Genomic DNA, 16,858 nt, shown 5'->3' on the forward strand with positions numbered 1-16,858 from the left:
CCCACAGAAGAAATTCATAATGGTTTAGAATGACATGAGGGAGAATAAGCTAAAACCCCAGTTAAAATAATTGTTTGAGTACTTGCATGTCAATACATTATACATTTTTAAAGTAACCATCAGGTTCAGTGTAGGCAAACTTGCATTGTTATTACATTGTGTGGTGTGCATTTTCTGAAAACATGTCTCATTCAATCTAGATTTGAGATTTTTGGAGAGTTATTGAACCTGCATTCCACATGGTTTACATGGTTTGTGCGAGGACAGCTACAACGAGGAGAGAAGTTGGAATAACAAGCAATGCAATGGTAAATATTGTAAATATTTTATTTGTGACAAAGAAAATTTTATTTATTTTTATTTTTTGATGTGCACGTTACATGCATGTATCATAATTATTTAAAATGTATTTTGACAGTGTCAGTCTCTGCAGCCCTTCGATGAGTTCCTCCTCTTCATGGTCCACCTTTCAGTCAGTCTTCCACAGAGAGATCTGGCCTTACACAAAACACTTGGGATGGATTAATTTGGTTTTATTTGTACAGACTAGAATATTAAATATAATGTAAATGCAAATATATATAACTTTAATACAGTTTCTTGCTCACTAGTGTAATCTAAACATGTAAATATAAACACGTACATTTTAGAAACTTTGATACAGTGTAATAGTTATTTAAAATACTAATAACTGTGATAGTGTAATGCTATGGTTTTTTAACACTTCTGCCACTTGGAGGACTGATAGGCCAAGCAGATCACTGTGACGCCACTGTAAACATTCTCCTGAGATGAAAAACAAAGGTATAGTGTAAATTGACCATTAAAGAAATAAAAATCTTCCACCACTGTCATTACATGTTGCATACATTATGAATGGAGCCATATCCAATATGATTGTGTTTTTGTCTTTTTTCTGCTAGGGCTAATCATATAGGCATGTTATACATTATGAATATAGCAAGATATGAAAATATGTAATTAGACAGTCTACTCCTACCTTAACCACTCAGCGAGTTTCCTCTCTTGCAAACAGGACCACCATCCCACTGACAGGACCTGGCTTAACTCTCTAGGCATACCAATGGGGCATGTTAATATTATTAATAAAAAGTCTATTATGTCATTCATTAAAGAATTTTATATCTTACTTACCATTGTTCTAGGTTTGTGCCAGTTCTGCTCCATTCAGTGCAGCTCTGTACAGGAGGAACTGCACTGATTCTCAGTTCTGAATAGTGTGCTGTCTGGTACAGTGCTGCAACAGTATGGATGGGAGTCCTTTAAAACAATCTGTGAAGATAATTGCATTGGGTTACATATTGAATTGATTTCAGATACATTTTGAATTACTTTCAGTTGCATTTTAAATTGTTACATTGTAAATTAAACTATATTTAAAATAAATTATGAAGAATTAAGTCTATATAATGTTACAAACATGCCAATACACTGTAAAGAGTTAAGTAATATTTCAAAGGATGTCCCTACTCTTAACCATTCCTGATCTTGTTTGCTTCTATTCTTAATTGCTTTTTTACTGAACAGCTTCATCATGTTTGTGTTAGGGATCCCTGGAAAACTGCTATATTAAATGTAAACTATCAATTCAAGCTTCAGGAAAATATAACGATAAACTGCCAGAAACGGTCAGACTTAAGGTTTATTACGATACATGGCAATCTAAAAATGGGAACAGTATTTAAAATACTTTATATCAAGTTAAGACGTTCCTATCACAGCCACAGATGCAAACAAACGTGGATTACCGGGAGCTCTGATGTTATTGCTACTATCTCTTAGGAGTTATAAAAACCTGAGGTGGACGGAGTTTAAAGCTAAACTCTAACTTAGCCCTGCTATTTAAGTGCTGATCAAATCGGCGCAGAAGTCATGCAGCGTTATCCAGCCTTATTAGCAAGATTTGCTAGAAGACGACAGAACAATACTCACCCTAAAGTTGTCGATGTAACTTGAAACGTTTAATGCCCTTCTCCGTGCGATTAAATTCATTTACAGTAATCCGGGGAAGTTCTTGTAAGCTGAAAAATCATCTTCTCCCCTTGTCATTTTGAAAGCTCTACGTAAGGAACAACGGCTTTTGGCACAGCACCGGATTTAAGTAAGCCCCCTGAGGAAAAATGCGGAAATGCGGAAGTGACCGTGCATAGATCGGTGTTTAACTGTCAACACTGCCCCCTAGTGGCCGGGAGCATTTCCGTTGTGTTGTGGCTTAATGTCGTTGTGTTGTGAGTTTATGTTTGCTTTTTGAATTGCGTTGTGTTGTGAGCTTATGTTTGCTTTTTGAATTGCGTTGTGTTGTGAGCTTATGTTTGCTTTTTTAATGTCGTTGTGTTGTGAGCTTATGTTTGCTTTTTTAATTGCATTGTGAGCTTACGTTTGCTTTTTTAATTGCGTTGTATTGTGCACTATTAGGCCACCGTACCATAGGATGCGTATAGCATTCAAAACTTGAGAGCACTTTCTCAATCTGATAAGCACTAGGGCTGGGTATTGTTAAAATTTTTTCGATATATCGATACCGATACCTTGACTTCGATACCGGTTCCTGAACGATACTTTTTTCGATACCAATTTTATGAAATAAATTTTAACAAGATTACATCATCAAAAAAAACAAAACTTTGGTTTTATTTTTCAGCTTGTTGATGTTTATACAAACTCAAAGACTCATCTCCTGAGCCACTGCACAAAGGAACAAAATGTAACCAACACAATAAATCCGTGCAAATAGTTTTAAAGGGGTCATATGATGCTGCTAAAAAGAACATTATTTTGCGTATTTGGTGTAATGAAATGTGTTTATGCGGTTTAAAGTAAAAAAAACCAGTGCGCTTTCGAATCGCTCTCGCGAATGTCAAGCACTGATCGATCTGCGGCGCACCTCTTCTGGTCGAACACACCGGCTAGTGCTGCAGGCTTATTGGCTCACTGACGCTGATGAGATTAACCCCTTAGGTATCGAAATTTGGTACCGAACGACGAGACATTTTTCGATACTCGATGGTATCGAGGCATTTCGGTCAGTGCCTAAAAAGTATCGAACTCGATACCCAGCCCTAATAAGCACTAATCTAACCTACAACACTTTTTTAATCACTTGACAAAGTCATGTTTATAAGGGCAAGGTTGATACAATGAGTGCTTTAAATAAATAAAAAAATCACTACATTTGCCAACTTCTGCTGGGGCAGAGACCTCAAATCTTTGAAATATGCTCAGGTTTGTAGCACTTAATAGTACATTTAGTATATCAGCACTGTATATTCAGCTTCGTTTACTCAGAAATACAGATCACAACATCTATACATATTTTTGTGTTTTATGGGTACATTTTCACTGAGAATACCATCATTTAAAATAATTTCAGTCTATTATTGCAGCTATCATCCCTTAAAATGCACGCAAAAACAAATCAATCTGCATCTGGTTGCTTTACATTCCGGCCAGACAGTCTCTTCCTGTCCAAATGGGCGACTCTTGGCCAGAACAAGCTATAATGTGCATACAATACATTAAACTACTTATTGAGATTACTACTTACTCAAAATGGGTTTTCTCTCAGCCATTAGGCTCTTTCCAATGTGATTAAACAAAGAGCAAGACTGCTTTTTCCTTTATCTTTATTGTTCTACTCAATATCACCTTTCAGGTTCTGAGTACTTAAAGGGATAGTTCACCCAAAAAGGAAAATGTGATGTTTATCTGCTTACCCCCAGGGCATCCAAGATGTAGGTGACTTTGTTTCTTCAGTAGAACACAAACAAAGATTTTTTAACTCAAACCTTTGCAGTCTGTCAGTCATATAATGAAAGTGAATGGGAATCACGGCTTTGAGAGTAAAAAAAAACAGGACTGCTGAAAATATATCGGAGCAAAACCAACATTACACTTGCATGATGAATCAGAAAATAACTTGTGAATTCATCACAAAGCTAGTATGTTCGTGATCAGCAAACCAAAACAAAAAACACCACTTTACAATATACTCTGAAGGGAAAAAGAAGAAGAAAGGCAGGTTGCTGCAAGTTCACATCTGCATTGTGAAAGTGAGGGCCGATAAGGAGAGAAGACAGAGATATAATACAAAGGGGGAGCTGAGAAATGCTGCGTGGCTTTGGTGGGTACTTAATCCCTTTTAGCCAACATCATCCACAGTCCTTGGGTGGCTGGGTTACACAAGTACATCAACAATCTCAGCGTGTCTAAAGTATTCACACAACGTCGCACGCTCATCGGGCGCCACCAACACAACTCTATTGCTTCACACGTTAAGCCACAAAGAACGTCAAACATGGGAAAAAAAAAAAAATATATATATATATATATATATGAATTTATATATATTTATCTCTATATATTCTATATTCTCTGAAACAGCAGGATTAAAAAAAGCTTTTGACAACCAATCAAGTGATAACCTGCAAAACGAAGCCGAGTCGAGTCCAAGGTTCTACCTAAAGGTCAGTCAGCGCACATGAGGGAGGGAAGGTGCAAAAAGCCAACAAGCTTCAATCCTTTCCACGCAGGTTAAGTAGTAATGAAGCAATTCTTTAAAACACGATCCACACGCATTCATCAGTCAAATGTATCCTCAAACCCAGTGATGATCCATAACCCCATACCAGGGGCTGCAGCGGTCTCACATAGCCAAGTTTATTAACTGTATCCTGGGCTCAGGGCATCTGGCATTGACAAACCTCTTTTCCGACTTAAAAAAGGCACCACAGCACGTACATGGGTCCATCCCGCAAAACATCCTCGGTTTCAAAATGAACACCACAAAAAAAGTGAGAAAAACAGTTCTTTATTGTATGATGTGTATTTTGTTATTTTCGTGTTTGAGTTTGTTTTTAAAACTGGAACTCCATTCTTTCCCTCACATTAGAAAAAAAAGTGTTTGTAATGCTTTTGGTTGTACTGTGTTTCCATTGTGTTGTGACTCTTGAAATACTGTCCGTTGAATCTCTTGGTTTCACTGGAACAAAAGAAACATGACTGATGTCTTGTGTAGAAAAGGTGCTCTTTCCTCAGGCGGGATGACTACCACGGGTCCTCAAGGTCAGCACCACTCTGCAGAGAAACACCACACAGAGAAGACCATCAGCTAAATGATTATACACTACTGGTCAAATGTTTGCTTTGATTTTTTTAATAAATTAATGTTTTTATTAACAATGATGCATTAATTGTTTAAAAGAGACAGGTAAAACCAATGTTACAAAATATTTCTCTCTCAAATAAATGCTGTTTTTTTTTACTTTCTATTCAAACAATCAATAAAAATAAAATATACATATAATAACAATATTATTATACAGTATATTATAATATTAAACAGCACAACGGTTTTCAACATTGATAATAATAAATGTTTCTTGAGCAGCAAATCAGCATTTTAACATGATTTCCAAAGGATCATTGAAGGATCATTGGCTTCTAAAAATTAGGCTTTACATCACAGGAATAAATTGCATTATAAATACATTAAAATAGAAAACTATTTAAAATTGTAATACTTTGCAATACTACTATTTTTGTTGTATTTTGATCAAATAAATGCAGCCATACTAAACTCATACTTGAGGAAAAAAATTAAAACTTCGACAGTTTAATTATCTAAAATGGGTTAAATCCTTTTTATATAATATACACTGTTTCAGCATGTACAAACAATTATTCAGCAAAGTATAAGTTCTCCCAACTGAGCATGTGAATGTCTATCAAGTCTTAAACTAAACTACTTTAATGAAATAATGTACTTTACACATTTAGAAGAATCCAATTTTCATTTTAATTTAACAAGTCCACCCAACCTCCTGTCTCCAAAATTCTGTAGAGTAGCTACCAGTGACAGTTTAAGCAAAAAAAGTATATATAACTTAAACAAAAAGAAAGCAAGCATCAAAAAAACATATTACAATTGCCCCTGGTCTCCCATACTCCATTACAGCTAACCATTACAGTGATCACTGAACCTTGAAACCAAAATTGTGCCATTCTTGTTTCTCTGTCTAATATTTTATTTGCAGAAGTAGAACTGTGATTTCATCTCTGATTTAATCATTTCTTTACATGAGATCAAATAATTAACTGTTGTACAAGGCACAGGCATGATTCAGAGAAGGAATAGCAATGGGATCATCAGATTTGCATTTCTGATCTGATGTTTTTTCCTCTACTATTATTTCCTGCTCTCACTTCCAAGCAACCAAAGTTACACATCTGCATCACAGACAAAAAATATCCATGTGCAAAGCATCAACATGAAAGATTATGGAGAAATTGATCCAAACCCCTGTAAAATGGCTGATTAGAGATTAGTGAGTAATATTTTTGGTCCATACTCCATAATATGATTACTTTTCAAGGACACATCTAGGTAAGCCATTTCTTGACACAGAACATACTGTACACGAGTAGGACTTGAAATGGAAGCCAAGTTAAACAAGTCATCTGCATTCATTGACAGGAACACTGTTGCTTTGGTAATGTAAAACACAAATAAAGAAGTGACTTATCTACAGGGCTTGAATATTTAACAGGTATAATATAATATAACTATACTTTGACAGTTTGGTCACACTGCAAACCACATAAAACAAACATGGATAGCCACAAACCAGCAGTTAAATAAATGTAAAATTCCCTCTACTGCTGCTTTCATAAGGTCAGTACATATGGGGTAGATTAGGTGAGCTTCTGCCGCTATGTTCAAACAAACTCAAGTCACTCTTTCTGCAGAAAACATTAGTATCAATTAGTAATCGACTTACCAAATAAAACAGCTGGGCTGCATTAATCAAAGGGTGAACACATACATCATTAGTTCTGTTAATGTGTAGCATCCTCTTAATGTGCCTCGAATATGTTTATTCTTGATATGAATACCTTCCTTGGTTTATAACTATATATAGCTATAGGCTATAGCTATATAACTGCAAACTGTACATCTGGCTGTGAAAAACATGCTATGGTACTTTAAAAATGAATTATTGACAAAAGGAGGGGTGGACAGAGTATAAAGCTTACTAAACACTGTCACTGGCTATCACTGAAAAACACAAGGATCTAGTCTACTCCTCACAACAAGCCAACAAAACATCACTCACTGATGAGGCCTAGGGATGTCAAAAGTACCAAGTTGATACTAAAATTTAAATAATATAAATGTAAATATAACTGCTATTATGTTTGCTAAAATGATTCAAACCACAATATTGACATGAAAAAAAAAAGTTCTTAATTAGTTTCCTTATTAATGTTAACTTAAATAATTACTTGGAAAAGCTACACTGTCTTTGAGTTATACTTGAAGGTGACCAAACCTATTTAAAAGTTTGGGGTTGGTAAGACTTTGTAATGTCTCATACTCGCAAAAGCTGCAATTATTTGATTAAAAATACAGTAAAAACAGCCATATTGTGAAATATTACTACTAATTTAATATAATTTAAAATGTGATGTATTGCTGTGATGCAAAGCTGAATTTTCAGCAGCCACTACTACAGTTACATGATCCTTCAGAAATCATTCGAATATGCTGATTTGCTGTTCAAGAAACATTTCTGATTATTATCAATGTTGAAAACAGTTGTGCAGCTTAATATTTTTGTGGAAACTGTGATATATTTTTATATTCTTAGGAGAACAAAGTTCACAAAAACTGCATTTATTTGAAATAGAAAACGTTTGTAACATTATAAATGTCTTTAGTGTCACATTAAATTACATAAGTAATAAAAAGTATAAAAGCAAGGAAAGCATAGTTTCTTTAAAACAAATCTTACTGACCCCAAACATTCCAGTTCCATTGTTTCAATTGAATTTGTTCATATATTAAGTTTTTTTTCTTTAGTATTTTTACTTAAATTAGTTTTGCTTTGGTATCAAAAGTGGTATCAAGGATCCTGAAATCTCTCTGGCATTGGTATCAACTACTGGCATTTTGGTATCATGACAACCCTAATGAGGAGAGTCCAAGAGCTTAGAGAACACCATCTCTTTCTCTCATTCACACACATCAGATATCTCTTGGATGTCCAGTAGGGGAGAGGGGAACACTTGGATCAAAACTCCAGCTTTGTCCAACTGGTGTCCAGACCAACACATGAGAATGTGTCACACAAATTAAACCTACAAAACTGACATTCTTCTGAGCCTCACACACACACACAAACGTTTATGTTCATGGGTACAACAACAAGACAGGTAACCAAATGCAGGTTTTACAACATGCAAACCCTAGTGCAGTTTTGCCAGATCACATGTTGAGCAGTGACATCATCATCATCATGAGACTTGGCTGAAGAGTTAATAATAGCATAAAAAGCTAATGAAATAACATTCTTGTGTGCTCGCTAACCAAGTCTGATTGGTCATGCTTACAGGCTGATAGATCTCAGCTCATCTCCTTGATGGGATGCATTAGGAGTGTTTGTGATGTGGTGATCTCAACCGCTGTGCTTTGGGGCAGAGGATCATTTGAATGAGCTCATTACAGCTGTCATTTGAGCAGGATGTTTTACTCTCAGCAGTAAATAAATGAGCAAAGTAGGCGAGTGGGATGGAAAGAGCAAACACTCGGAGTGAGAAAGTAACACTAAGTGACTCTGGGTTGATTGATATTAATACCAGGTATAAATGGGTCGAGTGAGCGAGGTGCAAAACAAGGCAACGTCTCATGATGAGATGAGTCCAACAGGTCAAGGGGAAGTTAACATTTCTACATTTTTATGGTAAGACCAGGGGCTAAATGTATTGCTGTCATCATACCAGGAGGTTCTAGACCTTTAAAACGCCAGACTCTATTCATACTCACACCATCCTCATCTCTTTGGGGGTTCAACCGGTTGTACACTGCTTCAACAACACTGTGCCTGAGGAGAAACACAACAGCCATCCTATTAAAAAAATAAATATTTTTTTGGGTGAAGTGGTGTAGAGGTTATAAAGCCAAGCTGGATTCTGGGTCAAGTGTACTTGGGACTAAACCTGCAAACTCTGTGTTAGCATTCCATATTCTTAAATATTAGGCATGTTAACATGTTTGTGCAGGTGTGAACCTCTGTGTGGTTTGTAACCATGTTATTTACTTACTTGCTGGCAAGGCCGCCCCCTGGTGGGAGATTGGGGATGCTTTCTTGGGACAGGCTGCTCATGACATGCGCCAGCTCAGGCACACCTTCTTCCCCTGCTTTCTCAATGAGCTCTGATTAGGAAACAGAAAGGATAAACCACAGATTAAAGCTAAATACGTATTTGACTGCTGCATTTAATGGAACGCTACAATGTATGCAAGACAACTTTGTGTATATGTGAACTATTGTATGTGTATGAAGAAATGAGCAATGTATTACGGGTACTAGTGTAGAGCATTGGTGTTAGTTAGTATTATATTAAAAAAAGAGAAATGGGAGATAAAGACATAAGAAAGAAAAAAACAACAGAGACACTGAGAGGCAAGAGTGAGACTCTAGAAGGAAAGCCTGTGGCCCAGTTGGGCTGCTCTGGGCCGCTCCGGGCCTGTTGCCAGTTAGATGTTCAGCCAGCACATTCCTCACCAGAGCAGCAGTGCCGACGACTCCCTCAGGCCCTCTCAGCACCCAGCCAAACATTACAACAATGTTAACCCAACCTTTGCCCAAAGCTCAAGGCCAAGAGTTTACATAACCCCCAAAACCCCACAAAACCAACAACCACTAGCCAGAATATGTCCAATGTACAATACAGCAAGGAAAGGCCAATGTGGAAAAAAGTAAAAAGAAACAGTGTCAGGCTATCGAGAGTAGGAAGAGAGAAAGATTAAAGGGGGTGGAGACAGGATAGCATGTTCCAGACCAGAACAGAAAAGGTGTGAAGGAAGGGGACATTTTCTGAATTTGATTCAGTAATTCTTTTTTAACTATTTCTTTTTGAATTTGACTGCACTGGTTGCACTGTATGTTTGTTTTTCCACAAATGCATGCAGCAAAAGGTTTCTCGTCATTGCTTATATATGGATTGAGGATTGCTGCAGGAAAGTGGTGCAGGAAACACTGAAATAGGGAATCTTTTTGATAAATTATAAAAAATATTATTTTAATTTTTAAGGGTATTTACTACACAGAGCCGTAGTTCACTGACATGCTCCACAATATCGCGTTCATTATCGCAGGCGATACAACTACGGCTCTGTGTAGTAAATGCCGCTCCATTTGAAAGCAGGTGATGGAGATTTACTACTAATCACAGAACCGGCTTTACTGACGAGATGCGCATGATAATCGCATTATTCGATTATTTGCACAGCCCGAATATATATATATATTTAAGTAGTGTGAAGTCTGATCTTTGAGAAAATATAAAGGGTCACTAACTTCGTCAATTCTTTCACTGATTTTTTAACATTTTTACTAGGGCTGGGTTTTGACACAAATTTCACGATTCGATTCTCATTTACAAGCTTGCGATTCGATTCGATTACCGATTCGATTCAATATTGATTATTTTGGATATATATCAGGTACCGTCCCTGCCAAATTTTCTAAAGGAAAAAAATCTCTCAACTAATGCTGTAAAATATACACGAGAGTCAGTTGGTACTACATTACTATAATATTGAAGGTTAAAATTGACTGATTTGTTAAAATTACACTAAATGAAGTTTTTTTAATAAAGTTACAATTACATAATAATATTTCTACTTTTTTGTTTTTTTAAATATAAACAAAATTATGGCTGTCATAAAAACTTGATGGATTTATTCAAACAAATTAAACATTGAAGAACAGTAAAATGTATAATGAATATGTTATATGGGTGCATATATTTAACAAAATGCCCCTCTTTACAGTTTATTTTTCTATCTGACTGAGTTTATGGTCACCGAATGTGTTTTTCTGAGGTAAATGTGACGTTACGTGACATTGTTTACAAGCTCTTTCTTTTAACTTACCTTCGGATGTTTATTCATGTTTATTTTGTGCTGAAACTGGTATTAATGTGGAGGAGATGATCAGTTCACGTGCGCCTCACGCGCCACGTCTGTTGAACTGAGGCGACTGAGGCTACAGCGATCTGTCACTCCACATTAAACAGCGCCAAAACGGCATTTATTGTTTGAATACTGCAATACAATGGACAGAATTTGAAATCTGAGACTTTGTTTCATATTAAATGTACCAAAGCACAATGCTTATTGCAATATATTGGCTGGGAAGTGCCCTTCAACGTTCCGTCCATTAACTGAAAACAGGCTAGACTAATCGATTCTTGGGATTTAAGAATCGATATCGTTCCGTAAAAATGATAATCGATTAATATCGAGATATCAATATTTTACCCAGCCCTAATTTTTACTGAACTCTACCATAAATTTGTCCTATGGTGTGACATAGCAAAAATTCAGAAAAAAAAATCTTAATACATAAATAGCATGAGAGAGATTTATCTTCTTTGTTAGACACTTATTTTCATATAGTGCTATTTATTTAATATGAAATTATAATTAACATCATTTTTTACCCCATGACTTGTTGGACAATTTCAAGATAAACTTTGACAAGAAGACAAACTTTGCTGTCATCCGTTCAAAACTGCTGAAAATTATACGATTTTAAGTTAAGTGATATTTGTAAGTCCCCTATTGCAATACTCAACTGTTTTTTTTAAAGATATTTTGAGATAAAAACAAATCTGTGGTTCTTTTATGTGTGTCACACCATAGGACATTACATCACACTAAAGGACAGAAATGGTAGTTATTAAATTATTTCTATTTAATTTTGAACGTCAAAGGAGAAAGAAAGTTTAATTTTGATAAAACCATATCAACATGTTTTTTAAACAAAACAAAATAATTTATCAACAACAAAATTCAGTCTCTTAGTCAATCAGTATGTTACTGAAACTCTTTTAGCTCCCCCGCTGCATGTGTGGCACAGCTAAATATGATTGATATTCAAACTATATTCATTAAGATGTGAATGGATTTTTTAAAACTATATGGCTACTCTTTTTAAGGCATCATTCTGATTCTTTTTACTTTCTGCATTGTTCTCTTAGGATCTCCTCCTTTCTGCATGGATCCCTGTTAATTTTCTGTCTAAATTTCCGTGTCCTCTCTCTTCCACTAATTTCTCTCCCTCAATTCTTTCCGTCTCAAAAACAAAGTATCACATTTTATACTTATTTTCATGACACTTTATAACAGTACAAGTTTTCTGTAAAAACATCATAAAATAGTTTAATGTAATTATTGCATTTAGGAACACTGAAAATGATCAATAAAGAATAAAAAGGAGTTAAATAAATCTTATTTAATTATTTAAAATGCTTTTTAAAGAGACCTTGTCCTCTGGTGTGACATCTTTGTCCTATGGTGTGACAGTACAGGCGTCACACCGGAGGACATTTTCTGTCACACCAAAGGACGTTTCAGCCTTTTTCTGTCAATTAATGACCTTGCTATTCCAAGCTAACCTGTCATTAGCGGTAAGCAAGACACATTTGCATAATTTTCCATGATTATGTAGTTTAACATACAGTTTTTAATTAAAAAATATAATTTAGGGGTGTCACACCAAAGGACAACAAAACGTAACACTTTTGTAGTGGTTCCAAAAAAGTTAAATATTTGAACAATTCTGAGATGAAAATTGACCATGTGCACATGTCATGGGCTTCACAGGGGGCTTCAGTAACACGACCATGAAGGAGGTCCTTCAATTAATTAAAGTTTTCTCTGGAATTGGCCGATTTAAAATCAGGAAATTGTGTCACACCAGAGGACATAATTTTCAGAGACAAAATGTATCAAGTTCCTACACTTTCAAAAATATATGGATGAAAAAAAGTATTGCCATTTACTAAAATAGACACTTGTACAATTATGCCGGAGGTATTTATTAACATGTTTTTCTTTTTCCATTTATAAATTAAGTAATTTATTGAACCATGCTTGAGACAGTCACACCATAGGACAATTTTGAGATTTGGCTCAAAATTTCAAAAAAACGAATAACACTGCAGCTTTTATAACAACAGGTCCATGCAGGACAAAGAAATGTTTAACCATTTACTGCATTTTAAATAACGACAATATTAATTGTTCATTTTTATCTTGTGGGACAGTGAAAAATGAAAATGCCATGTCACGTCAACAACACATATATATATATATATAGCAACCCTCTACATTGCGAGTAAATCACTCGCATATGCGACTAGATCTTACTCTGGGCGACTAAATAATGTCTAACATTAGTCATTGGCTAATAAATTCTTAGGTTTTACTCGCCAGTATGTGTGTGAGAGGCGTTCAACACAGATTTTCACTCGATAAACACGCTGACTGAGCGCTTGAGAGTTTCGCTCGCGTAGAGGGTTGTATAGGAACTTTTATTAACAAAACGAATAAAAATAAACCATGCAATATGCCTAATATAAAATAACAAATAATTTACCAAAAGTTTAAACAGGTATAGGCAAGGCTACAAAACTGAAAATCAGCAAACACTGAGGAACCAAATGAATAAGAAATGCAAAACGAATAAGAAAGCTTGGCGGCACAGCATAAAATTTAAAATAAAATAAATTACACAAAGTTTAAATAAAGTAAAAATCAGCAAACACTGTGGAAACAAATAAATGAGAAACAAATGTTTAAAAAAACTTCCAAAATCACCTTAGATAAACGGCAAAAGTCAACAGGCATTTCAAAATCCAAATATTGCCAAAAAGGTGCTTTTGATCTGACTCCTGCTCCTGATCTGTGATGTGACTGTTGTTCGGCACATTCCATTGAGCAGCCGCGTTCAGTTTTTAATTGTAGTGTCTGTTCTCTTACTGAACTGAATGATTTTTATAACTATAAAAAAAATCTAAACGACAGTGTGGGGGGTGGGGCGGTGCCACGGTGGGCAAGTGACGTAACTGGTGTTGCGGCTTAACAACGGTATCACCCTCAACACCGACTATCGCAGCAAGCCTACTCTGATATTAAATATAAAGATAACACTAATAATGTAAGTAGTCTTGTTTTTAATTGGACCACTATTTTCAATATATCAGCGATTGCTTGAATACTTGTTACTGCAAAACAACTCTGAACACCATTTACTTCATTTGTGTCTTTATAAAAAAAAAATTATTTGTTCTATTGCATGCAAGAATGTAGATATAATTTAATCAGATGAATGAATGCTCCCAAACCTATGGTGGACAAACTAGGCATCATGTGGTGGGCCAACAAACTCTTTTATTTCTCACCTTCCACACGAGACTCGAGGTACTTGTCCAACTCAGCATCTCTCTTTACCGCTTCTGCTGACACCTGGGGTGCATTTGGCAAACAGACTAACACAATACTCATATTATCTCGACTTCCCTGAAGGAGAAAAAGAAAGAAGAAGAAAGGAGGATACAATCTCACCTGAGGACAAAACAATCATGCTATGTAAAAAGCTGTCACAGAAGTTAGGAGTAAGGAACTGTACCTTATGTAGACAGGTATCCACAACCTCATTGCACACTCTCTCCAGGTCATCCGTCACCTCTAGCCTCGATCGCACAAAGGCACATAGCTCCTCGTTGCTCATCACATCCCAAATACCGTCACACGCCAGCACCACGAATTCATCCTCCGCATCTGACCGAGCGATTTCGAATACTTCAGGCTCTGGTGACACGAGCTGCTCTGTGGGGCCCTTGCCCTCTACACACTTGTAGTCATAGTCACCCAGTGCTCGGGATACAGCCAGCGATCCGTTAACCCTCTGGATCATCACAGAGCCACCTGCGTTCTGTATACGCTCCTTCTCCCGTGGGTTGCAGGGCTTATGGTCCAGCGTGGAGAAGCAGACATGAGCGTTGCGGCACAGAAGGGCCCGCGAGTCCCCGCAGTTAATGAAGTACAGATGTTCTGGAGAGAGCAGCACAGCCACCGCAGTGGAGCCGCTGCGGTCCATGCCGTTTCGCAGGTCTGTGAAGCTGCGCATGTGTTCGTCGATCCTCAGGAAGCCGGCGCGGACACCCCTCTTCACCGCTTCTATGGCTGGCGTCTCAGGTGCCGGAGCTCCAGCCTTCCGCAATTCATCTGCTGACCCTGCGGCGACGATATGTTCCAACAGGTGTTTGGAGCTATAGTTTGCAACACGCGAGCCAGCATGCCCATCGTAGACGGCGAAGAAGGACCAGTCATCCAAGCCGTGTGGCAGGCCTACGGCTGCAGTGTGCGCATCCTCCATCTCCACCCTCCATCCCTGCATGCTGCTGAGGCCAAAGCGCAGGCCGTTCCCTTCCCCGTGCGCATTGTATTTCTCTGTTTTGGGCTTATCTAAAAACGCCCCCATGCCTCAGGCCACGTTCTGCAGAGACAGAGAAACAACAAGAAACGTTGAAGAAAAGACATGGAAAGTGGGTTTGCAACACACACAAAAAAAAAAACACTAAAACATCATTTAAAGGCTTCATTTAAACCTAAAAATATATGATCGCTGCAGCTTAAATGCATATAAGCTAACATTAAGCATCCTCTCTCACTCGATCAGTGCTGTAAAGGCACACCAAGAGCTGCTTTAGACATTTAGATTAGAATTAGAGGGGAAAAAACCCAGCACATACGGTCCAAAAATGCCCACTGCGGAGTGAACACAAATGTGGAAGGTTTAGTCTTAGCGCTCAATAGATGGATTTCTATTAACAACAAACTTTGAGTGAAATAAACATGTAGAGATTTTCTTGGCCCTTTAGCCATAGAGTGGGCGTAGCTTCTGAAAATCAACAAACTGCAGCCCAGATAATCCAATTGCCTGTGTAGGGCTGCTTTACTGTTATAGCAGCGTATCCTGCACTGCTATTCAAGTGTTAACCACCGAAAAATATATGTTACACGGCTCTATGAGAACAGTGTAGTGTATGGGATTACAATTCTGCCACAATTCTGCACGCGAAAGATCATATTTTGAGCGCGCAAAAGTGCGTTTTGCACGCGCGCGAACTGAGTTTTGTGGAGAAAATGTTTGTCTCGCAAAGAAGAAAGTTTTTCGAATGCACGAAAATCAATTTTGCATTTAAAATAAGTTTTTGGATGTGTGCAGACCTAAAAATGAACTCCCAAAACTTACTGCCAGATTCTGGAAGATAAATTCTTCAAAGAGTGGTACAAGAGGATGTGGTGCTGGTCCTTCAAGAGTCACTCTCAACTTATCTATAAAGCATATATAAATATATATAAATCAGTAACTTCAGTATGTTATTCTTATTAAGTAGAGGTAATTTTTTAGGATTCTATACTTCTCCTAAGTCTCTGAGAACCTGACACCTTGCACTTCTGGAGACTCCAGGTAGGTCGCAGTTCTGGCGCTGGAGACTAAATGATTCCTGGTGATTTCACAATTCTTCACCTTAATTCCTAATTATTTTGCGGTTAACATGCATCTTTTCTTCTCCACATGCTTTTGACTGACCCTGCTGCCCCACTGAGCATTTTGCTGTCCAATGGTTATGCATTAACTTTGCAATTTCTAGCATTGTATTAGTTTTGAATATTTCTCATGGGCATTTAATAATTTTTGACTTTCAGTCTGAGTTAAATCTCTTTTTTGGCTCATTTTATCTGTAAAAGAAAATCTGCTTAATAATTATGCACACCTGAATATAAGACATTTTTCACTTCATGAATAATTATATATCAATTATAAATGATTAAATACAAGATTAATAGTAGTCGTTTGGAATTGGTCAAATGTGCTTGGAAAAAAATATGATCAGAATATCAACTTGCATAATAATTATGCATGCACTGTATTTGTCCTCTTATGCTGTCGAGGTAATGCAAGAAATGTTGTGATTGGTT

At 36.8% G+C, this 16,858-nt stretch overlaps 1 protein-coding gene and 1 long non-coding RNA gene across 3 annotated transcripts in view; both read right to left on the reverse strand.

The window, feature by feature from the left end:
• Positions 1 to 705: 705 nt before the first annotated feature.
• LOC107747532 (uncharacterized) lies at positions 706 to 1,498 on the reverse strand. The gene is made up of 3 exons (XR_001640815.1): positions 1,156 to 1,498; positions 1,001 to 1,072; positions 706 to 786 (listed from the first exon to the last, which is right to left on the reverse strand). It is a non-coding gene; the product is annotated as an uncharacterized LOC107747532 (long non-coding RNA).
• A 3,329-nt stretch (positions 1,499 to 4,827) lies between these two features.
• The window catches only part of LOC107747533 (protein phosphatase 1B-like), a 44,247-nt gene continuing 32,216 nt past the window's right edge, over positions 4,828 to 16,858 (reverse strand). For both annotated transcript variants that reach the window (XM_016562084.1, XM_016562085.1), the window contains exons 2-6: positions 14,499 to 15,368; positions 14,272 to 14,389; positions 9,121 to 9,232; positions 8,843 to 8,900; positions 4,828 to 5,094 (exon numbers count right to left, since the gene is read on the reverse strand). In XM_016562084.1, the coding sequence (XP_016417570.1) occupies positions 5,065 to 5,094; positions 8,843 to 8,900; positions 9,121 to 9,232; positions 14,272 to 14,389; positions 14,499 to 15,353 (1,173 nt within the window). In that variant the 5' untranslated portion in view covers positions 15,354 to 15,368 and the 3' untranslated portion in view covers positions 4,828 to 5,064. The remainder of the gene's footprint in view (positions 5,095 to 8,842; positions 8,901 to 9,120; positions 9,233 to 14,271; positions 14,390 to 14,498; positions 15,369 to 16,858) is intronic.

Source organism: Sinocyclocheilus rhinocerous, unplaced genomic scaffold (assembly GCF_001515625.1).
Source record: "Sinocyclocheilus rhinocerous isolate Xijiao unplaced genomic scaffold, SAMN03320098_v1.1 scaffold469, whole genome shotgun sequence".
NCBI classification, from domain to species: Eukaryota; Metazoa; Chordata; class Actinopteri; order Cypriniformes; family Cyprinidae; genus Sinocyclocheilus; species Sinocyclocheilus rhinocerous.